The sequence below is a fragment of the Somniosus microcephalus genome, chromosome 30 (genome assembly GCF_052327205.1).
Source record: "Somniosus microcephalus isolate GS21.2 chromosome 30, FLI_Smic_1.0, whole genome shotgun sequence".
Classification (NCBI taxonomy): domain Eukaryota; kingdom Metazoa; phylum Chordata; class Chondrichthyes; order Squaliformes; family Somniosidae; genus Somniosus; species Somniosus microcephalus.
In genome coordinates this window covers 26,614,436-26,638,622 of record NC_141016.1, presented here as the reverse complement: position 1 = coordinate 26,638,622, position 24,187 = coordinate 26,614,436, and the positions used below count along the sequence as shown (strand labels likewise).

The 24,187-nt window shown below is 45.8% G+C and overlaps 1 protein-coding gene across 1 annotated transcript in view; it reads left to right on the top strand.

Moving 5' to 3' along the window:
- The first annotated feature begins 11,207 nt into the window (after window positions 1-11,207).
- LOC147098037 (calsenilin-like) overlaps window positions 11,208-24,187 on the top strand; it is a 186,296-nt gene continuing 173,316 nt past the window's right edge. The window contains exon 1 of the mRNA XM_085970852.1: window positions 11,208-11,420. Within this exon, the coding sequence (XP_085826978.1) occupies window positions 11,297-11,420 (124 nt within the window). The 5' untranslated portion in view covers window positions 11,208-11,296. The remainder of the gene's footprint in view (window positions 11,421-24,187) is intronic.

Sequence of the window (24,187 nt, the reverse complement as noted above, 5' to 3'; positions counted from 1 at the left end):
CTGCAGAGATAGTGGATGCATTGGTTGTAATCTTCCAAAATTCCCTGGATTCTGGAAAGGTCCCAGCGGATTGGAAAACTGCAAATGTAACGCCCCTATTCAAGAAAGGAGGGAGGCAGAAAGCAGGCAACTGTAGGCCAGTTAGCCTAACATCTGTCATTGGGAAAATGCTGGAATCCATTATTAAGGCAGTAGTAGCAGGACATTTAGAAAATCATAATACAATCAAACCGATTTAACATGGTTTTATGAAAGAGAAATCGTGTTTGACAATTTTATTAGAGTTCTTTGAGGATGTAACGAGCAGGGTGGATCAAGGGGAACCAGTAGGTGTGGTGTATTTGGATTTCCAAAAGGCATTCGACAAGGTGCCACATAAAAGGTTACTGCACAAGATAAGAGCTCATGGGGTTGGGGGTAATATATTAGCATGGATAGAGGATTGGCTAACTAACAGAAAACAGAGAGTCGGGATAAATGGGTCATTTTCAGGTTGGCAAACTGTAACTAGTGGGGTGCCACAGGGATCAGTGCTGGGGCCTCAACTATTTACAATCTATATTAATGACTTGGATGAAGGGACCGAGTGTACAGTAGCCAAATATGCTGACGACACAAAGATAGGTGAGAAAGCAAATTGTGAGGAGGACACAAATAGTCTGCAAAGGAATATAGATAGGTTAAGTGAGTTGGCAAAAATTTGGCAGATGGAGTATAATGTGGGAAAATGTGTGATTATCCACATCGGTAGGAAGAATAGAAAAGCAAAATATTATTTAAGTGGAGGGAGACTACAGAATGCTGCGGTACAGAGGGATCTGGGGGCCCTCGTACATGAAACACAAAAAGTTAGCATGCAGGTACAGCAAGTAATTAGGAAGGCAAATGGAGTGTTGGCCTTTATTGGCAGGGGGATGGAGTATAAAAGTAGGGAAGTCTTGCTACAACTGTACGGGGCACTGGTAAGACCGCACCTGGAGTACTGCGTACAGTTTTGGTCTCCTTATTTAAGGAGGGATATACTTGCATTGGAGGCAGTTCAGAGAAGGTTCACTAGGTTGATTCCGGAGATGAAGGGGTTGTCTTATGAGGAAAGGTTGAGCAGGTTGGGCCTATACTCATTGGAGTTTAGAAAAATGAGAGGTGATCTTATTGAAACATGTAAGATTCTGACAGGGTGGATGCTGAGAGGATGTTTCCCCTCGTGGGGGTATCTAGAACTCGGGGGCATAGTTTCAGAATAAGGGGGCACCCATTTAAGACGGAGATGAGGAGGAATTTCTTCTCAGAGGGTTGTGAATCTGTGGAATTCTCTACCCCAGAGAGCTGTGGAGGCGGGGTCAGTGAATATATTCAAAGTGGAGATAGACGGATATTTGAGCTACAGAGGAGTCAAGGATTATGGGGAGAGAGCGGGAATGTGGAGTTGAGGCCAAAATCAGATCAACCATGATCTTATTGAATGGCGGAGCAGGCTTGAGGGGCCGAATGGCCTACACCTGCTCCTATTTCTTATGTTCTTATGTTCTTATGTAGTATCCTGTGTGCTTTTTTAACCAGCTTATCTACCTGTCTTGCTACCTTCAGGGATCTGTGGACATGCGCTCCAAGTTCCCTCTGTTCCTCTACATTTCTCAGTATCCTATCATTAACTGTGTATTCCCTTGCCTTCTTAGCCCTCCCCAAATGCATTACCTCACACTTTTCCGGATTGAATATAATAATGAATAGTCAACGTGGATTTCAAAAGTGAAAGTCTTGCTTGACCAACCTTATTGAATTTTTTGAAGAGGTAACAGAGAGAGTAGACAATGGTAATGCAGTAGATATAATTTATCTGGATTTTCAAAAGGCCTTCGATAAGGTACCCCATAATAGACTGATGAACAAGGTCAGAGAATACGGAGTTGGGGGACAAGTAGCAGGATGGATTGCTAGCTGGCTTCAGGACAGAAAGCAGAGAGTTGGAGTAAAGGGTAGCTATTCACAGTGGCAGAAGGTGGGTAGTGGTGTTCCACAAGGATCAGTGTTGGGACCACTGCTGTTCACAATTTACATTAACGATTTAGACTTAGGAATCGAAAACACAATTTCTAAATTTGCAGGTGACACCAAATTGGGGGGATAGTCAATACTGAGGAGGACTGCAACAAATTACAGGAGGACATTAATAAACTTGCAGAATGGGCAAATAATTGGCAAATGAAGTTCAACACAGATAAATGTGAGGTATTACATTTTGGTAGGAAGAATAGGGAGGTCACTTATCACTTGGAGGGTGCGAGTCTAGGTGGGGTAGAGGAACAAAGGGATCTCGGAGTACAAATACACAAATCACTAAAAGTTGTGGCACAGGTTAGCAAGGCCATAAAAAATCAAACCAAGCACTAGGGTTTATTTCTAGAGGGATAGAATTGAAAAGTAGGGAAGTTATCCATTCACAAAATCCAGCCCCATCTGTACATCAGATCATCTAACATTCCTCGTTTACTTACAACAGTGGCATCACTGAATAAAGGATGCCTTCTGGCTAATGTGTGGAAAAAAGAATCACTCAACTCAGTGATTGTTATCAAATTTAGCATTGAGTGCTAAAGCAAAGAAGTTATGCTAAACCTTTATAAAACACTGGTTAGGCCTCAGCTAGATTATTGGGCCAGAAATTCGGGTCGGAGGCTGCCCGCCGGTGCAAGCCCCTGACCTGCACTTACCTAGCGCGCCGACCGTTGTGCTGTGGGCCCGCGTGGGATTCTGATCCCGTGCCTCCTCCAACTGCCGGCGCGCAATGCTTGCGTATCCCAGGGGCGCAGTTAGTTCGATGCGTCCCGTGGGATCACATGGGCCATGGGGAGCCAATCGGAGCAAGGAATGCTTCATTCATAGATTTGACAGGAAGAGCTGTCAAATCTATGAAATAGAGATGGGCCCAAAACATAACTAAAACTTCAAATACATTTTTTTTTTAATTCCATTTTTAAAATAACTTTAAATTACATAAAATAACTATTTTAAACAATAATTTAAATTTTTGAAAAAATTAATTACAGTTTTGAATGGGGCTAAAAATAAACTTACCTTTCTTTAAAGTATTTAAAAATAATAAACCTGCGGAAAAAATGTTTTAATTTTACTTAATTCATCGCTTACCTTGTTAAAAGCAGGCCTTGCGACTGCTTTTTAAAAGCATAGCTGCTGGAGACTTACCCTCCCGGAGAAACCTGTAAAAAAAACGGAAGTTCCAGGCGTACGCGCTGCCTCTCCGGCGCACGCGTTCGACCTGTGAACCCCTTCCTTTAAGTGAACGGAAGTTCCGGTTTCCCGCGCATGCGCAGTGCATGCACGAAATCGGCACTTTCGTCGGGCCTACGCGTGAGTACCCAGCGCGTACTCACCCGTGGGGACCCGAAATTCTGGCCTACTGTGTCCAATTCTGAACACCACACTTTAGGAAGGATGTCAAGGCCTTGGGGAGGGTGCGGAGGAGATTTACTAGAATGGTACCAGGGATGAGGGACTGCAGCTATGTGGAGAGGCTGGAGAAGCTGGGCTGGTTCTCCTTCGAGCAGAGATGGTTAAGAGGAGATTTGATAGAAGTGTTCAAAATCATGAAGGGTTTAGATAGAGTAAATAAAGAGAAACTGTTTCCAGTGGCAGAAGGGTCGGTGACCAGAGGACACAGATTTAAGGTAAAGAGAACCAGAGGTGACATGAAAAAACATTGGTTTACGCAACGAGTTGTTGTGATCTGGAACGCGCTGCCTGAAAGGGCGGTGGAAGCAGATTCAATAGTAACATTCGGAAGGGAATTGGATAAATACTTGACGGGGAGAAAATTTACAGGGCTATGGGGGAAGAGCGGAGGGAGTGGAACCAATGTTCCCTTTAATTTTTTTTGGGTGCGTGGCCCCTTTAACAGGCAACGCGGCTCATTCAGATTCTAGCGCCTGCGCGCGTTTTTTTTTCCATTTAAAAGCCGGCGTACGGCCTGCGCGGGAGCTCTAGATCGCCGTGCGGCCACGCAGCTTAACAGGAACAATTGAGTGGGACTAATTGGAGAGCTCTTTCAAAGAGCCGGCACAGGCATGACGGGCCGAATGGACTCCTCCTGGGCTGTCAGATTCTCGGCTTCTATCTCCTGTTGCAGCGCGCTGATAATTCAGTGCCCAAACTGTGAGGTGGAACAGTGAGTCATCGGCAGTGCCTGGCTGCTGATGTACCGAGGCATCTTGCTGCTGCTGCCTGGGCTTGAAGCGAACCAGAGGGCAGGATCCAGCTTGTCGGTATGCAGGTAAGAATTGCAGTTTTATCCTGAACTGATGCCATCGCTTTAATGTTTGTGTTGATTCTAGATTACGGTCAGCACCTTGCACTTCTGATTATTGTTGTGCCTGCTTCTGCCAATATTGCAGTGATTCTTTCTTCACAATCTGCTCACGTTTGTAATATCAGCCAGGAATTGTTCAGTTCTAAATATAGATTTACTCCCAGCAGGGAGATCTGCCTGTGATTTTATTCATGCTTTTGTGTCGAGATGGATACTCTTCCACTTCCAAAGAATGATTGTCCCTCCCCCAATTCCTTCTCTCTCGCAGTGTCTCTGCGCTTAATTCTCCGCCACGCAGGATTTGTACCCTGTCTCTCCATCTCTATCTGTAAGTCTGTCTGCTTGTCTCTGTCTGTCTGTCTGTCTGTCTCCAGCTCTCGCTGCCTTTGTCTGTCGGTTTGTGCACAAGCAATGTTCCCGTTTAGCCGCGCGATCCTGCGTGGCTGTCTGCAGCTCTCGGTGGAAAAACCGCACACGCGCCGAAGTTTGAATGGGCCGCGCAGCCCAAAAGAAAAATGAGAGGGAACATTGTGCACGTGTCTTTCTCGTTTATTTCTTCTCCTATCTTAACAGTTTTGTGCCAATTGCCCTCGGCATCTGGCCGTAACTAGCAACCATACGATAGCATAGATTTTCCATTCCGGACATAGGCCAAATAGACGTTGGCCTGTAAGCAACTTGCCATAAAATGAAAAGCGTCGCACAGTTGCTGGGAGGAACAACAACAACAACTTGCATTTATATAGTGCCTTTAACGTAGTAAAACGCCCCAAGGCGTTATCAGACAAAATTTGACACCGAGCCACATAAGGAGATATTAGGGCAGGTGACCAAAAGCTTGGTCAAAAGAGGTAGGTTTTAAGGAGCGTCTTAAAGGAGGAGAGAGAGGGAGCGAGGTGGAGAGGTTTAGGGAGGGAATTTCAGAGCTTGGGGCCTCGGCAGCTGAAGGCACAGCCGCCAGTGGTGGGGTGAAGGAAATCAGGGATGCACAAGAGGCCGGATTGGAGGAGCGCAGAGATCTCGGAGGGTTCTAGAGCTGGAGGAGGTTACGGAGATAGGGAGGGGCGAGGCCATGGAGGGATTTGAACACAACGATGAGAATTTTATATTTGAGGCATTGCTGGACCGGGAGCCAATGTACGTGAGCGAGCCCAGGGGTGTTGGGTGAATGGGACTTGGTGCGATTTAGGATATGGACAGCAGAGCTTTGGATGGGTTCCAGCTTATGGAGGGTGGAAGGTGGTAGGCCGGCCAGGAGAGCGTTGGAATAGTGCAGGAGAATCGTGCAAGCGCTATCAGCGTTGCCTCATTTACTGTCAAACTGCCATAAACTCAGCAACAGATAGTTCAGATTGAAATGCTTGGAAGAACTGTGACATACGGAATGGATTCCTTATAGGGGACCACCTGAAGGATCAAACCTTCCTCGCAAACAGTGGACAACCATCAACCGCCTCAGAACTGGTCATGGTAGATGCTGCCACCTCCTCCATAGATGGAAGATTAAAGCATCCCCATCATGCGACTGTGGAACTCCTAATCAGACCCAGGAGCACATCATTGAGCACGGCCCTCAGAGGAAATTCACAGGCAGCCTACAAGATATCCACGCTGTTACACCGGAAGCTTTGGCCTGGATATCTGACTTAAATATTGACATTTGATGTTTTTTTGCTACCACCATATGAATGAAGAAGACAGATTGTTCAAATCAGTCTTCAAGTTAAAGGAAAAGAGGTTCTCCTGTTTCAGGAACTGGAACTCCGTTGCTAACATCAGTCTCTCCACTTTGCAGAAAAAAAGAAAGACTTGCATTTATATAGCACCTTTCACGACCATCGGATGTCCCAAAGCGCTTTACAGCCAATGAAGTACTTTTTGAAGTGTAGTCACTGTTGTAATGTAGGAAACGCAGCAGCTAATTTGTGCACAGCAAGCTCCCACAAACAGCAATGTGATAATGACCAGATCATCTGTTTTTAGTGATGTTGATTGAGGGATAAATATTGGCCAGGACACCGGGGATAACTCCCCTGCTCTTCTTCAAAATAGTGCCACGGGATCTGTTACATCCACCTGAGAGAGCAGATGGGGCCTCGGTTTAACGTCTCATCCGACAGTGCGGCACCTCCGACAGTGCAGCACTCCCTCTGCACTGCACCGGAGTGTCAGCCTAGATTTTTGGGCTCATGTCTCTGGAGTGGGACTTGAACCCACAACCTTCTGACTCAGAGGCGAGGGTGCTGCCCACTGAGTCACTGGCTGTTACCAAAGCATTCTCTAAGGGGAATCCCTCCCTTTTCAGGGAAAGGGGAAACCTGCCCCTGTCGAGGTGTAACCTGCCCCTTTCTGTGGGGATTCCAGTGGTGTTCTGCTAAGGTCTGAATGAATCCTTCACCGGTGCACATAAATCAGCAGTAATTATTTCAGGGGATGATTGTAAAACACGATGTACTGAGCAGCCTCCTAACCTTCTGCCACAGCAGATGTGACTCAATTGGTTTTGCAGCATCCCTTGATGAGTTTTGTTCAATATTTAAATTGTGTTTTTGATGTATTTATGTATCAGTGCTGTTCAGTGTATTTATATCTCTGCATTGTAAGAAATGTAACCAATATGTGCATCTGGTTCATCCCTTAACAGCTGCAACTCCTGGGTTCATTGCAAGGTTTGCAAGGTCGTGCTTGATGTTGTCGCTGTGCTCAGCTCAGCACGGCAATGTTGCAGGCCAGCTCTGCTTATAGAGCTCTTTATTTAATCAGTGTCAGCTTTAGGAAGGCACGATGCTCTGGTATTATTATCACATCACGTGGCTTTTGGAGACTGAGCACTGAGCACACACTGCTATAGACAGGCGTTGGGGTACAGGACCGAGAAAATTCTATTACTGGGGAGCAAACAGAGAATGTACAACATGGGAATGGGGAGAGGTTTATTACTCAGGAGCAGGTGGCAAAAAGGGACAAGCGGGAGATGAATAAAATGAGGGCGCCATCTATTGCTGTACGTACAAAGAAGAATTCTCAGTAACAGCAGACTACGGTAAACATTCACTCCCTCCACCACCGGCGCACCGTGGCTGCAGTGTGTACCATCTACAAGATGCACTGCAACAACTCGCCAAGGCTTCTTCGGCAGCATCTCCCAAACCCGCGACCTCTTCCACCTAGAAGGACAAGGGCAGCAGGCGCATGGGAACACCACCACCTCCAGGTTCCCCTCCAAGTCACACACGCCATCCTGACTTAGAAATATATCGTCCGTTCCTTCACCGCCGCTGGGTCAAAATCCTGGAACTCCCTCCCTAACAGCACTGTGGGAGTACCTTCACCAGGCGGATTGCAGCGGTTTAAGAAGGCCACCTTCTCAAGGGCAATTAGGGATGGGCAATAAATGATGGCCTTGCCAGCGACGCCCACATCCCAGGAACGAATTTTAAAAAACTGCAGCTCGGTATCCTTAATACTGTGATCCTGAAGCTCATGGACTTTATTACTATTAATAAGAGCAGTTTTGTGCTGTGGGAGAGATGTTGCACTGCGTGCCAATATATAATTAAGCCAATTTTAGGACCCATTACACCTCGGAAATACGTATGTGTTGAATTGTAAAAATGAGTGGAAGCTATTGTCATTGATTGCTGCCATTTAGCTTCTCAAGTTTCTAGTGGAGCTTGAGGTAGGCGGCAGGAGCTTCATAATAATATTAAAATCAAGGCAAAATGTCTGTGGTATTTTGTGGCATTTACATTGAAAGTTGACTGATTACTCAGCACATCAATGGGTGCCCAGAGTTGCTAAGGATTGAGGTATATACAAAAAGAGCTTCAAGGGCCTAAGCAGGAAGATTCATTCAACAGTTTAAGGTCATAGAATTATAAAAACTTACAGCACAGAAGGAGGCCATTCGGCCCGTCGGGCCTGTGCTGGCCCTTTGAAAGAGCAGTCGTGTTTAGTCCCACATCCCCGCTTCTTGTCCGTAACCCTGTGAGTTCCTCATCCTCAAGAACCCGTCCAACTCCCTTTTAAAATTATTGATGGAATCAGCTTCCACCACCTTTTCAGGTCGAGCGTTCCCGATCCCCACAACCCTCTGAGTGAAAACAGTTCTCCTCATCTCCCCTCGAGATCTTTCTCCAATGATTTTGAATCTCTGACCTCTGGTTATTGACCCACTCACCAGAGGGAATAGTTTTTCTCGATCTACTCCATCAAAACCTCTCATCACCTTGAAAACCTCGATTCGGTCACCTCTTAACCTTCCCTGTTCCAAGGGGAACAGTCCGAACTTTTCCAACCTCTCCTCATAACTGAAGTCCCTCATCCCTGGGAACATCCTGGGAAACCTCCTCTGTCCCCTTTCTAAGGCCTTTACATCTTTCCTGAAGTGTGGGGCCCAGAATTGCCCACAATACTCCAGCCGAGGCCTAACTGTGATTTATAAAGTTCGAGCCTGATCTCTTTGCTTTTATATTCTATTCCTCTATTTATAATTCCAAGTAACCCAGATGCTTTTTTAATCACCTCATCAACTTGCCCTGCCACCTTTAAGGATTTGTGTATATGGACACCAAGGTCTCTCTGCTCATCGACACTTCTCAAAACTGTGCCATTTATGGTAAACTGTCTTTCCATATTAGTCCTCCCAAAGTGCATCACTTCACACTTCTCCGTATCGATCACCATCTGCCGTGCTTCTGCCCATTTCACCATCCTTTCTATGTCATCCTGAAGTCTATAACTATCCTCATCATTTTCTACTACTTTGCCAAGTTTCATCTCATCTGCAAACTTTATAATGCAGTTCCCTGCACCCGAATACAGGTCGTTTAAAGAAACTTAAAAGAGTAATGGACCCAAACCTGACCCCTGGGGAAAACCAGTGCAAACCACCCCCCCCCCAGTCTGAAAAACATCCATCCACCACCACCCTTTGCTTCCTGTCACTGAGCCAATTCTGGATCCATACCACCACTTTCCCCTTAATTCCATGGGCACTGTGTATGTTTTTTTAGACAACGAGTGGTTAGGATTTGGAATGCGCTGCCTGACAAGGCGGTGGATACAGATTCAATAGTCGCCTTCAAAAGGGGAACTGGATAAATACTTGAAGGAGAAAAAATTGCAGGGATCTGGGGAAAGAGCGGGGGAGTGGGACTAACTGGATTGCTCTTCGAAAGAGCTGGCACAGACTCGATGGGCCGAATGGCCTCCTCCTGTGCTGTACTATTCTCTGATTCTATGATTCAGTGCTGCTGTGAGAAAGAAGTCATGCCAGGGCATTTAACAGCCAGCAAAACTTGATTGGTCGTACCCACCAAGATACCACTGACCTTATGTACAGGCATTGCGCTGGGGAACTGTCTTCAGAGAGTCTGGGTCAGCAGGAGCCAGCTGCAGAACTTGCCCTCTGTGCGGGTAACGTGCAGCAAAGGCTCGGCCCAGCCAGTGATTGGACTGCTGCGCTACTGACTGATGTGTAGGGTGACATGGAACGGCCAACTGGCAGCACCATCTCCACCTCTGCAGCCGTCAGTCAGGAGATCGAGTTTGTGCTGTGCACCGTTATTGCTCTGTAGACTCAGGCCTGGGTCTTGGAATTCCTTTTTTCATCTCCCAGTTCTTCGGTCCACGCCTCAGAATCCAGCTCTGGGAACGGCGGTCAGTGGGTAGAAGTGTCTCTGCACCTTTTCTGAGCTGGGACGGATTTTTGTCCCCCTATTCTGCAATTTATTTTTCATTGCTTTCACATGTCACCGGCACATCATTCCCCGCTCCTGCCACAAGACCAGCTCCCTGCAACTATCCAAAGCTGGATCTGGACCTGTGCATAATAATGATGATGAGCTTACCCCAGAAAAACGAGTGCTAGGAGCAAATTACCAGTCTGGTGAGATAAGAAAGAAAGCTTTGCATTTATATAGCAGCTTTCATGACCTCTTGTCCTCAGTCAATGAAGTACTTTATGAAGTGTTCTCACTGTTGTAATGTAGGAAACGCAGCAGCCAATTTGCGCACAGCAAGCTCCCACAAACAGCAATGTGATAATGACCAGATAATCTGGTTTTAGTGATGTTGGTTGAGGGATAAATATTGGCCCCAGGACACCGAGAATAACGCCCCTGCTCTTCTTCGAATAGTGCCATGGGATCTTTTATGTCCACCTGAGAGAGCAGACGGGGCCTCGGTTTAACATCTCATCTGAAAGACGGCACCTCCGACAATGTAGCGCTCGCTTGGTAAAGCACGAGAGTCAGCTTGGATTTTGTGTTCAAGTCTCCGGAGTGGGACTGTGTGAACCCACAACCTTCTGACTTAGAGACTAGAGTGCTAGCCACTGAGCCACAGCTGACACCAGGTCTCAACCATTTAGTAGCCATGGTGTGGAGATGCCGGAGTTGGACTGGGGTGGACAAATGTAAGAAGTCACACAACACCAGGTTATAGTCCAACAGCTTTATTTGAAATCACAAGCTTTCGGAGCGCTGCTCCTTCATCAGGTGAAGTGGAGAAATGCATAAAGACACAGCTTATATAGTCAGAGAATAATGTCAGATGTTTACAGGTAATCTTTCCAACTGCCATTTATCACACCTCGGCAGAGAGATTGCTGTGATTATCTCTCTGCTGAGGTGTGATAAATGGCAGTTGGAAAGATTACCTGTAAACATCTGACATTATTCTCTGACTATATAAGCTGTGTCTTTATGCATTTCTCCACTTCACCTGACGAAGGAGCAGCGCTCCAAAAGCTTGTGATTTCAAATAAAGCTGTTGGACTATAACCTGGTGTTGTGTGACTTCTTACATTTAACCATTTAGGACAGACCGACGCCAGTACATGAAAATCAGCTCTATTGTGTGCAGGATCCAGGCAGTGAGTTCTCAGGTTGCATTGATGTGGACTGTTTGTGCTGCTGTTCCCAGGACAGGACTGATTCTGAAGGTAGCCAGCTTGGAGATTCTGTCACGATGGCAGAACCAACGCTGGAGAAGGAGACTGCAAACTGGCAAAAGCCACATCTCTCCAGGAAGGCACTGATGAAATGCTGCCTGTTAAAATGGATTATTAGTCGTGCAGTTTCACAGGGAGCAGGTAAGAATTCTATCCGTGCAACAGCCGAGCATGAAATACAGTTACAAATTAAGTAGTATACACATACAAGACTAATACATACATTGTCTGTCGTTAAGAAAACTTTGTGGAGAGACTGGAGAAGCTGAGATTTTGAGGGGCTGAGAATAGAACTTAAGAAAATAAACTAGACAACAATATTGGCAAACAATGATGTAGAACAGAAATGGGAAACATTTAAAACAGTGTTCAACAGAGTCCAGGAAAAATATACTCCACTAAAAAAACAAGAAAAAGTTAAATACTCATGAGCCACCATGGATGAATAAAGACATAAGGGAACAATTGAGGGTAAGGAAAGAGGCATGCACTAAGTATATATACAACAGGGGAAAGCATGATAAGGGAAAATACAAACAGATTATGAGAGAAGTAAAAAAAACAATTGGGAAGGCAAATTAAATTATCAAGGAACATAAAACAAAGTAGCAAAATATTCTACAGGCACATAAATAAAAAAAGGAAAGTCGGGATGGGAATAGGGCCATTAAAGGATGGATAGGATAATATCACAGGCAGCGATAGAAAAATGGCAGAAATATTAAATAATTACTTTGCTTTAGTATTTACCAGGGAGACAGATGAGGTGAACATGACATCGGAAGATGAGATTAGAAATGATATAACCGCATTTAAAATAAAAAGAGGAGAAATATTAAATAAACTAATCAAACTCAAAGAGGATAAACCCCTGGTCCGGACAGATTACATCCACGCATTTTAAAAGAAGAGATAGCAGAGGCACTATTACACATATTTAATAATTCATTAGAAAAAGGTGTAGTGCCAGAGGACTGGTGGATAGCTAATATAATACCGATATTTAAGAAGGGAGATAGAACATGTCTAGGGAACTATAGACCAGTCAGCTTAACATCAATGGTAGGAAAAATAATGGAATCCCTACTAAAGGAGAAAATAGAAGAACATCTAGAAACCAAAAATATAACAATGAATCGTCAGCATGGATTTCAAAAGGGAAGCCTTGCTTGACCAACCTCATTGAATTCTTTGAAGAGGTAGCAGAGAGAGTAGTTAAGGGTAATGCAGTAGATGTAATTTATCTAGGTTTCTAAAAAGCCTTCGTTAAGGTACCCCATAATAGACTGATGAACAAGGTCAGAGAATGTGGAGTCAGGGGACAAGTAGCAGAATGGATTGCTGGCTGGCTTCAAGACAGAAAGCAGAGAGTAGGGGTAAAGGGTAGCTATTCACAGTGGCAGAAGGTGGAAAGTGGGGTCCCACAAGGATCAGTGCTGGGACCACTGCTGTTCACAATTTATATTAACGATTTAGACTTTGGAATCATAAATTTGCAGATGACAACAAATTATAGGGGATAGTCAATGCTAAGGAGGACTGCAACAAATTACAAGAAGACATTAATAAACTTGCAGAATGGGCATATAATTGGCAAATGAATTTCGCCACAGGTAAATGTGAGGTATTACATTTTGGTAAGAAAAATATGGAGGTCACATATTACTTGGAAAATAGGAATCTAAATGGGGTAGAAGAACAAAGGGATCTCGGAGTACAAATACACAAATCACACTGCAGGTTAATACGGCCATGAAAAAAGCAAACCAAGCACTAGGGTTTATTTCTAGAGGGATAGAATTGAAAAGTAGAGAAGTTATGCTAAACTTGTATCGAACCTTGGTTAGACCACACTTAGAGTACTGCATACAGTTCTGGTCGCCATATTATAAAAAGGATATAGAGGCACTGGAGAGGGTGCAGAGAAGATTTACAAGGATGATACCAGAAATGCGAGGGTATACATATCAGGAAAGGATGAACAGGCTGGGTCTCTTTTCTCTTGAAAAAAGAAGGCTGAGGGGTGACCTAATAGAGGTCTTTAAAATTATGAAAGGTTTTGATAGAGTGGATACAGAGAGAATGTTTCCACTTGTGGGGAAGAGCATAACTAGAGGCCATCAATAGAAGATAGTCACCAAGAAATCCAATAGGGAATTCAGAAGAAACTTCTTTACCCAGAGAGTGGTGAGAATGTGGAACTCGCTACCACAGGGAGTGGTTGAAGCGAATAGTATAGATGCATTTAAGGGGAGGCTAGATAAACACATGAGGGAGAAGGGAATAGAGGGTTATGCTGATAGAGTTAGATGAGGAAAGACGGGAGGAGGCTCGAGTGGAGCATAAATGCCGGCATGGACTGGTAGGGCAGAATGGCCTGCATCTGTGCCGTATATCCTATGTAATCCAATGTATGTAATTATTCTCCTTAGAGCAGGTTAAGTGGAGATTTGAGAGACGTGTTCAAAATCAAGAAGGGCTTTGATAGAGTAAATAAGGAGAAACTGTTTCCAGTGGCAGAAGGGTCGGTAACCAGAGGGCACAGATTTAAGGTAAAAAGAACCAGAGGTGAGATGAGAAGAGTTTTTTTCACACAGCGAGTTGTTACGATCAGGAATGTGCTGCCTGAAAGGGCGGTGGAAGCAGATTTAATAGTAACTTTCAAAAGGGAATTGGATAAATACTTGAAAGGGAAAAATTAGCAAGGGGAATGGGGAAAGGGCAGGGGGAGTGGGACTAATTGGGTAGCCCTCTCAAAGAGCCGGCACAGGCATGATGGGCTGAATGGCCTCCTTCTGTGCTGTATCACTCTACGATTCTAACACTGCACTGATGTCCCATCACAGATGGGTTCAAGAGATCATTAGATGTGCTTCAGCAGACATGAGGGATTAAGGGTGTCGATGAGAAGGTGGGTGGAGGGGTTTGAAATATGAAAGAAGGGCAGGCTTGATCTCATTTTTCAGCTCTTAAAAATTCTTATAAACTGTAAATGTGTTGGAAGTTTAAAACCGGACAAGTTCCACCAGTATAATTCATCTTTGCTTTCAGATTTAGCTTTCGCATGAAGTTTTGCAAAGTGTTTATTTGTGTGATCTACTCTCACTACTGCAGCACGGTGGTGTGTGATGTCGGAACACCTGCTGTGTCCCAAACAGGGACGGCCTCAGTCTCTGTCTGTGCTTGCACCTACTTTCATGTTGTGCTTTGAGTTTCCAGATAAAAGGCTAAAAATCACATGAAAGGCAGAAACGCTGCTTGCACTAACCTTAACTTGAAAGGGAGAGATGAGTGGGCAAAGGTGGGGAGGGATGTTTAACCCTGTCACGACTGAACCGATAATGCCACCACCAGTGACTGGCGGGGTGAGCGTTCCTCATTTCACAGGGAAGTGCCGGCGTTAACTGGGAACAGTTAGGGGCACGGAGAAGTGACATTGTGACCGAAGTTAAAAGAACAAATTTAAAAATTAGGTGTCAGTAATGGCGTGTGACAACTAAAGAATTAACTGTCAGTAACAGGATAGGGACAATAACAACAACTTGTATTTATATAGCACCTTTAACAACAACAACAACTTGTATTTATATAGCACCTTTAACAACAACAACAACTTGTATTTATATAGCACCTTTAACAACAACAACAACTTGTATTTATATAGCACCGTTAAGAACAACAACAACAACTTGTATTTATATAGCGCCTTTAACATAGTAAAACGTCCCAAGGCGCTGCACGGGAGTATTGTAAGACAGAAAAAGTTTGATACCGACGCCACATAAGGATAAATTAGGGCAGGTGACCAAAAGCTTGGTCAAAGAGGTAGGTTTTAAGGAGCGTCTTAAAGGAGGAAAGAGAGGTAGTGAGGCGGAGAGGTTTAGGGAGGGAATTCCAGAGCTTTAGGGCCTGGGCAACAGAAGGCACGGCCGGCAAAGGTTGAGAGATTATAATCAGGGATGCACAAGACAGCAGAATTAGAGGAGCGCAGATATCTCGGGTGGGGGGTTGAAGGAGATTACAGAGATAGGAAGGGGGGGCGAGGCCATGGAGGGATTTGAAAACAGGGATGAAAATTTTGAAATTGAGGCACTGCTTAACCGGGAGCCAATGTAGGTCAACGAGCACAGGGGTGATGGGCGAATGGGGCTTGGTGCGAGTTAGGACATGGGTAGCCGAGCTTTGGATGACCTCAAGTTTACGTAGGGTAGAATGTGGGAAGCCAGCCAGGAGTGCGTTGGAATAGTCAAGTCTAGAGGTAACAAAGGCATGGATGAGGGTTTCAGCAGTGGATGAGCTGAGGCAAGGGCGGAGACAGGCGATGTTACAGAGGTGGAAATAGGCAGTCTTTGTTATGCTGCAGATATATGGTCGGAAGCTCATTTCAGGGTCAAATATGACACCACAGTTGCGAACAGTGTGGTTCAGCCTCAGACAGATGTTAGGGAGAGGGATGGAGTCAGTGGCTAGGGAACAGAGTTTGTGGCGGGACCGAAAACAATGGCTTCGTTTTCCCAATATTTAATTGGAGAAAATTTTTGTTCATCCAGAACTGGATGTCGGACAAACAGTCTGACAATTTAGAGACCGTGGAGGGGTCGAGAGAAGTGGTAATGAGGTAGAGCTGGGTGTCATCAGCGTACATGTGGAAACTGACATTGTGTTTTTGGATGATGTCACCAAGGGGCAGCATGTAGATGAGAACTAGGAGGGTCCAAGGATAGATCCTCGGGGGACGCCAGAGGTAACGATGTGGGAGCGGGAAGAGAAGCCATTGCAGGTGATTCTCTGGCTACGATTAGATAGATAAGAATGGAACCAGGCGAGTGCAGTCCCACCCAGCTGGACGACGGTGGAGAGGCGTTGGAGAAGGATGGAGTGGTCAACCGTGTCAAAGGCTGCAGACCGGTCGAGAAGGACGAGGAGGGACAGTTTACCTTTCTCACAGTCACAAAGGATGTCATTTGTGACTTTGATGAGAGCCGTTCCAGTACTGTGGCAAGGGCGGAAACCTGATTGGAGGGATTCAAACATGGAATTGCGGGAAAGATGGGCATGGATTTGGGAGGCAACAACACGTTCAAGGACTTTGGAGAGGAAAGGGAGGTTGGAGATGGAGCATAGTAAAATGTCCCAAGGCGCTTCACAGGAGCGATTATCAAACAAAATTTGACACCAAGCCACATAAGGAGATATTAGGATGGGAAAGAGGTAGGTTTTAAGGAGCGTCTTAAAGGAGGAGAGAGCGGTAGAGAGGTTCAGAGCTTAGGGCCCAGGCAGCTGAAGGTATGGCCGCCAATGGTGGAGCGATGAAAATCAGGGATGCGCAAGAGGGCAGAATTGGAGGAATGCAGAGACCTCGGAGGGTTGTAGGGCTGGAGGAGGTTACAGAGATAGGAAGGGGAGAGGCCATAGAGTGATTTGAAAACAAGGATGTGAATTTTGAAATCGAGGCGTTGCTGGACCGTGAGCCAATGTAGGTCAGCGAGCACAGGGGTGATGAGTGAACGGGACTTGGTGCGAGTTAGGACACGGGCAGCCGAGTTTTGGATAAGATCAAATTTACGGAGGGTGGAAGATGGGAGGCCGGGCAGGAGAGCATTGGAATAGTCGAGTCTGGAGGTAACAAAGGCATGGTCGAGGGTTTCAGCAGCAGAAGTGCTGAGACGGGGCGGAGATGGGCGATGCTACGGAGGTGGAAGTAGGAAGCTCGGTTCAGGGTCAAATATGACACCAAGGTTGGGAACAGTGCGGTTCAGCCTCAGACAGATGTTAGGGAGAGGGATGGAGTCAGTGGCTAGGGAACGGAGTTTGTGGCAGGGACTGAAAACAATGGCTTCGGTCTTCCCAATATTTAATTGGAGAAAATTTCTGCTCATCCAGAACTGGATGTTTGACAAGCAGTCGGACAATTTAGAGACCGTGGAGGGGTCGAGAGAAGTGGTGGTGAGGTAGAGCTGGGTGTCGTCAGCGTACATGTGGAATAGGAAGGGGCCAAGGATATATCCTTGGGGGACACCAGAGGTAACGATGCGGGAGCGGGAAGAGAATCCATTGCAGGGGATTCTCTGGTTACGACGAGATCGATAAGAACCTTGGAAAGAACCTGCCAGAAACAGATAGGGGTGATGAACATTGGATAATAGTCCATCAGTAACAGGGAAAGAAAGACTTGGCATTTATATCACACCTTTCAGGACCCCAGGTCATCCCAAAGTGCTTTACAGCCAATTAAGTATTTTTGAAGTGCAGTAATGAAGGAAATGCAGCAGCCAATTTGCACACAGCAAGGTCCCACGATTAGCCATGTGAAAATGACCAGATCATCTGTTCCTTTTGTAATGATGTTGATTGAGGGATAAATATTGGCCAGGACACCGGGGTTAACTACGAAATCGTGCTGCGGGATCTTTTACCTCCTCCCGAGAGGGCAGACGAGGCCTCGGTTTAACGTCTCATCGGAAAGACGGCACCTCTGACAGTGCAGCACTCCCTCAGCACCGCACTGGAGTGGAGTGTCGGCCTAGATTCCTGTGCTCAAGTCTCTGGAGTGGGACTATGAACCCACAATCTTCTGACTCAGATGCGAGTGCTGCCCGCTGAGCCACGACCGACAGCGGATCATTGCCTGTCAATAAGACGATAGAGAAAATTTGCATTGAATCTACATTTTATCACGTGCTCAGAACATTGCACAGTGCTGACGTGCAGCCCCTGAGACGCAGACAGACTCACAGCCAAATTGTACACAGCTATGGTCCCATACACAGAAAATGAGGTGACTGGCCAGCGAATCTGTTTGTGATGGTGGTGTTTGAGGGCTAACGTTGGCCACTAATGGGCAGGAGATGGAAATACTGGATAATAAGCTGTCAACGATTTTTCCACTTTCCTTACACTTTTCTGTGACATACCATTGAACACATTTCACCTTAAAGCTGCTGTTGTTAATGCAAGTTATTGGAATTTTTTGAGGATGTAACTGGTAAAATAGATATGGGAGAACCAGTGGATGTGGTGTATCTGGACTTTCAGAAGGCCTTCGATAAGGTCCCGCATAAGAGATTAGCGTGTAAAGTTAAGGCACATTGGATTGGGGGCAAGGTATTGACTTGGATAGCGAACTGGTTGGCAGACAGAAAGCAAAGAGTTGGAATAAACAGGTCTTTTTCCGAGTGGCAGGCAGTGACTAGTGGGGTACCGCAGGGATCGGTCCTTGGACCCCAGCTATTCACAATATATATAAATGATCTGGACAAGGGAACTAGATGTAATATCTCCAAATTTGCAGACGACACAAAGCTGGGTGGGCGTGTGTGCTGTGAGGAGGATGTCGAGAAACTCCAGTATGATTTGGACATGTTGGGTGATTGGACAGAAACATGTCAGATGCAATATAACGTGGATAAATGTGAGGTTATCCACTTTGGTGGCAAAAACAGGAAGGCAGATTATTATCTAAATGGCAATAGATTGGGAGCAGGGGGAGTGCAACGAGACCTGGGTGTCCTTGTGCACCAGTCGCTGAAGGTAAGCATGCAGGTGCAGCAGGCGGTTAAGAAGGCAAATGGTATGTTGGCCTTCGTAGCGAGAGGGTTTGAGTACAGGAACAAGGATGTTTTGCTGCAGTTGTACAGGGCCTTGGTGAGACCACATCTTGAGTATTGTGTGCAGTTTTGGTCGCCTTATCTGAGGAAGGACGTTCTTGCCATGGAAGGAGTTCAGCGAAGATTCACCAGGCTGATACCTGGGATGGCAGGAATGACATATGAGGTGAGATTGGGTCGATTGGGCTTGTACTCGCTGGAGTTTAGAAGAATGAGAGGGGATCTCATTGAAACTTATAAAATTCTGGCAGGATTGGACAGACTAGATGCAGGAAGGATGTTCCTGATGGTCGGGGAGTCCAGAACTAGGGGACACAGTCTAAGGATAAGGGGTAAGCCATTTAGGACAGAAATGAGGAGGAATTTCTTCACCCAGAGAGTGGTGAACCTGTGGAATTCTCTACCACAGAAGGCAGTGGAGGCCAGTTCATTAAATATATTCAAGAAGGAGTTGGATATATTTCTTAAGGCTAAAGGGATCAAGGGATATGGGGAGAAGCAGGGACCGGGTGCTGAATTTGGATGATCAGCCATGATCGCATTGAATGGCGGAGCAGGCTCGAGGGGCCGAATGGCCTACTCCTATCTTCTATGTTTCTATGTTTCTATTGTCATTAAGTGTCAGCCGTGGCTCAGTGCGTAACACTCGCGACTCTGAGTCAGAAGGTTTGTGTGTTCAAGCCCCACTCCAGAGACTTGAGCACATGAATCCAGGCTGACACTCCAGTGCAGTGCTGAGGGAGTGCTGCACTGTCGGAGATGCCGTCTTTCAGGTGAGATGTTAAACTGAGACCCCGTCTGCTCTCTCGGGTGGACTTAAAAGATCCCACGGCACTATTTTGAAGAAGAGCAGGGGAGTTCTCCCCGGCGTCCCGGCCAATATTTATCCCTCAATCAGCATCACTAAAACAGATTATCGGGTCATTATCACATTGCTGTTTGTGGGAGCTTGCTGAGCGCAAATTGGCTGCCGCGTTTCCTACATTACAACAGTGACTACACTTCAAAAAGTACTTCATTGGCTGTAAAGTGCTTTGGACGTCCAGTGGTTGTGAAAGGCGCTATAGAAATGCTATTCCTTCTTTCTTTTGTTCATTTGATGTCAGGAATGGGCAGAAACTCTGCATCGTAAGTGGTCAGCAAGGATCAGTGGCAGAAGCACTACATAATTCATCAATCAGTGACGAGGGGGGGGTCGGGGTGTTGCTGCAGAAATACAGATAAAGGTCAGCTTATCTGATTCACTGGGCAGCGATTGAGCCAGACTGAAGTTTAGACTGTGCGTGGACATGGGGGGAGTTGTAGCGATGCTCTCCCTGGCGGCTCAGCGGAGGTTCAGCTGGACTGGGAGACGCAGCTTGTCGACCAGTGAATCGCGAAAACTGAGCGGCTCCGGATTCCGGCACTCAGGTACAAGGGGCTGTGTGAGGTGGCTGGGTCCTTGCTCTCGAGTTATTGTGCGTGTGTTCGCTCAGCACTGGCTCTTACCACTCTCGCATTAACAACGAGTGGCTTGGTCGTGAGGTGAGATTGCTGATAGTTTAAGAATATGAGCATTCTGTGAGCACACACACCGAGAGTGTCACAGGGAGAGCTTGAAGCCGAGAACAATGATGCATTTCATGTGGGAGAAGGGGACGGGGGATATGCGGGCAGGGTGCAGAGCGATAATTAGAGTTGGAATAGTAACTGCAAACTCACTAGACACATTTCAACATAAGCTGAAGAATTTGAATTAGTAATTTCACTGTTGGGCTCGCCCAGTGACCTCGCCCCTTACAAAGTTGGCGGCGTACAGCTAGACTGCATAGGCTGACTCAACTGAGACAAGACAAGACAAGGAGGGAGGCTCGTCTGCAGTATAAACACTGGCATAGACCAATGGCCAGTTTCTGTGCTGTAGGTTCTGTGAAGTTCTAAGCTACTAAATCACCAGACAACGCTGCTTCCCGAACCACTGAACAATTCTCAAACATCCGAGGGCTTTGCTCTTTAAGCGGTGGTAGGGTGGGACCTTATCCTGGCTGCTTCGACACGTGCAGGTCGACACCCTTCCTGAAGGTGCCGTGAATGGGTTGATTGTTGAGAGGACGCACCAGGCACCAGACTTGCACTGACAGGCAAGTTCGCTAGGACTCATTCTGCTGCTGGGGTTTATTTTAGTCAAACGTTGCCGGCTTTTAAAGGGCCAGGGTTCACAGCGACGAGGACAGCAGTAGTGGGCACAAAAATCCAGGCCGACATTCCCAGTGCAGTGCCAAGGGAGCGCTGCACTGTCGGAGGTGCCGTCTTTCGGATGAGACGTTAAACCGAGGCCCCGTCTGCTCTCTCAGGTAGATGTAAAAGATCCCACGGCACTATTTTGAAGAAGAGCAGGGGGAGTTCTCTCCGGTGTCCTGGGCCAATATTTATCCCTCAATCAACATCAATAAAACAGATTATCTGGTCATTATCACATTGCTGTGTGTAGGAGCTTGCTGTGCACAAATTGGCTGCCGCGTTTCCCACATTGCAACAGTGACTACACTTCAAAAGTACTTCATTGGCTGTAAAGCACTTTGGGATGTCCTGAGGTTGTGAAAGGCGCTATATAAATGCAAGTCTTTCTTTCTTTAATATCCCAGTCATTCACTGTAAACGTTAGAGGTACGAGCTTCAGTTTGGAATTGCACTGTAGTCATATCCTGATCAGGCTTTCCTACCTCTTCCTCGGATTTCCATCCTGGTTTTCCTGTGCGACAGGTGGAGGCGAGGAACAATTGCAGAAAGAGTGAATGTTGCTTGAATTCCTTATTCTGCATCCTGAGCGAATGGGGGAACTGAGCTGCGCTTGGCACGATGGGCCAAATGGCCTCCTTCTGTGCGGTGACATTCTACGATTTCGAGCGAAAACAGCCAAAGGGTGAGGCTGAGTGAAGGAAGTCACTGATGTGGAGAATTAACAGAGTGGGTAAAACGCTCGAGGTTGAGAAAAAGATTGAGCAATCAATGACAGTTCAGAGAGAGCGATTTGAGAGGGAAGTAGATGGCCATGAACACAGCGTTGGTGGGAGGCCGTATGTTAACATCTTGTTTGGAAAATGCAATGGGCTTTGGAGATGTCTGCGGCAGTGGCGGATGATTCACAGAACTTTTCAAGCATGAAGTGGAATAGTCATGCCAAAAAACTATTGGTGATCATCATAGATTAGACCAGAACTGTCAAGGTGATGACTAATTTAACAGCAAGTTCCACGAGTTTACACAGTCCCTTCCTTAGGGATGGGGTGATATTTCCAAGGATAACTGAGAGGTGGATGGGTGAGCTCCAAATAATTTTTACACCAGGATTGAAAACTGCTGCAGGATTGCCCTTGTAGTTTCACATCTTGGAATCAAATGCTGTCAACCTCTCATGATCAAAGCCACGGTACATGAGGACAATTCAATGGACTATTAGTTAAACATCTGGGTCTCAAATGGTTGCAGTCAGTGCAGAAACAAATCCCAAAGGCATTGTGTACTCTTTAAACTCATGGAATTTGCTGCTAAATTAGTGAGCTGGCCAGAACTGGTGGCCACGTATTCCTGTGACGGGAGCTGGTCGAGGGAGGATTCCAGGGTTGAACGCATAAATTCAGCAAACTCTCTCTCCACAGTAAAACTAAGCTAAAATATGGTAATTGGATTAGTAACGTACAGATCACCTTGTACAGTGATTGTAACAGTGTCTACCCTTCTAAAGCACTTTGGCTGTAAAGCGCTTTGAGACACCCCGAGGTTGTGAAAGACGCTATATCAATGCCATGTTCTTTCTTTTTTTCTAGTGATTGAACACAACAGAAACTGATGGTGGTGAGAAATTTGGCCAATAGCCCAATAATCTTGATAGCCGATTCTGTTTGTGTATTACGGGTCTGCTGTGTAATGCTGATAATACCATTCACTGTTTACAGACCGGGAGATGCTATATAACTGTAGAAATTAAAGGGGATGAGGGGTATACTGGGGTTATTGTCTCTGGCCAGTCAGAAGTATCTGAGCTGCTCCAGAGCCCCGTGCGGTTTTGAATCGCTCCCCTTTTCTGGTTCTGACCGCCGGACTTATTCAGTAGCGATGTAGACAAAACGAGACTCGTGGTTGGGTGCAAAGAAGACCAGTATTTATTGAAATAAAAAGAAATAAATTGAAAATAATCAATACAGCACACCTATGCTTAATACAGCACTTTTACTTAATACAGTACACTTTTGCTTAATACAAGACTCTTTTAATTAATACAGCACTTTTACCTAGTGCAGCACACTTTTACTTAACACAGCATACCTTTGCTTAATAGGGGAGGAGAAAATGGACACATCGAGGGAAAATTGACTAAAATTACAATTTAACAAAAATTCTCCTTAATTCCCACCCCTAACACCTATCTAGGTTGCCTTGTAATGGGCCAGAAAATCTATGCTCACCGGAGAATACCTGCTCCGTGCCCTTGCGGTCTTATTCTTCACCGCCCCGAAGTAGAGATACCCCAGTATTTAAAAGTAACTGCTGGTATTCCACTTCTTTGGGCGGGCTGTTGAGTTGTTCTTCTTGCAGGCAGAGCACGGAGGCGAGGTGGCAGAGAGAGAGAGATGGCTTCCCGAGAGGCTATTTTATATCCCATTGGGTGCCGTTGTCTTCGCGCCCAAATCTGGATGTATCTGGGCTATACAAAAGGGAATCGATCTGTCCCCATTGACTGTGATGGGTTTGAATGTATTCCCCATTCGTTTAAGCTGGTATGTGCCCGGTTTAAAATGTCCTATCGATATCTCAAGTGCTGGACAAACGAATAGTCAATAGCACTAAGTGGTTTGTAAACAAACCCATTGTCCTGTGGTTAGTCCAACCGCAATTGATTGACAGCTTTTAGTACTTAAACCTTTGTATCAACATTGTAGAGAGTTCTGTAAACAAACAACCCCTTTGTCCCGCGGTTTGAAACTTCCTAAATTGCAGTTGATTGACAGTTTCAAGTACTTCATGCATTTCGCACAGGCTGGTGTTTTCTTTTTCAAATCCTTTGCAGATACACAAGCAGGCTGTCTTTTGTCTCCTGCCACGAGGTCTGACAGCCATTTTTTGATGCCCTGGATTTTTAAGGTATTCCACCCAGGTTTTCTTTAATCAAAAAAATAATCTTCGGAGCTGTAGAAATTTTTGAAATTCTTGCGAAACCTTACAGTCCCCCATTGGATACTAAAACTTGCTTGTAGTATCCTGTCCAAAGGTGAGCAATAATTTCTGACCCCCACAAACAATCTTCCCTTATACTTATCTATA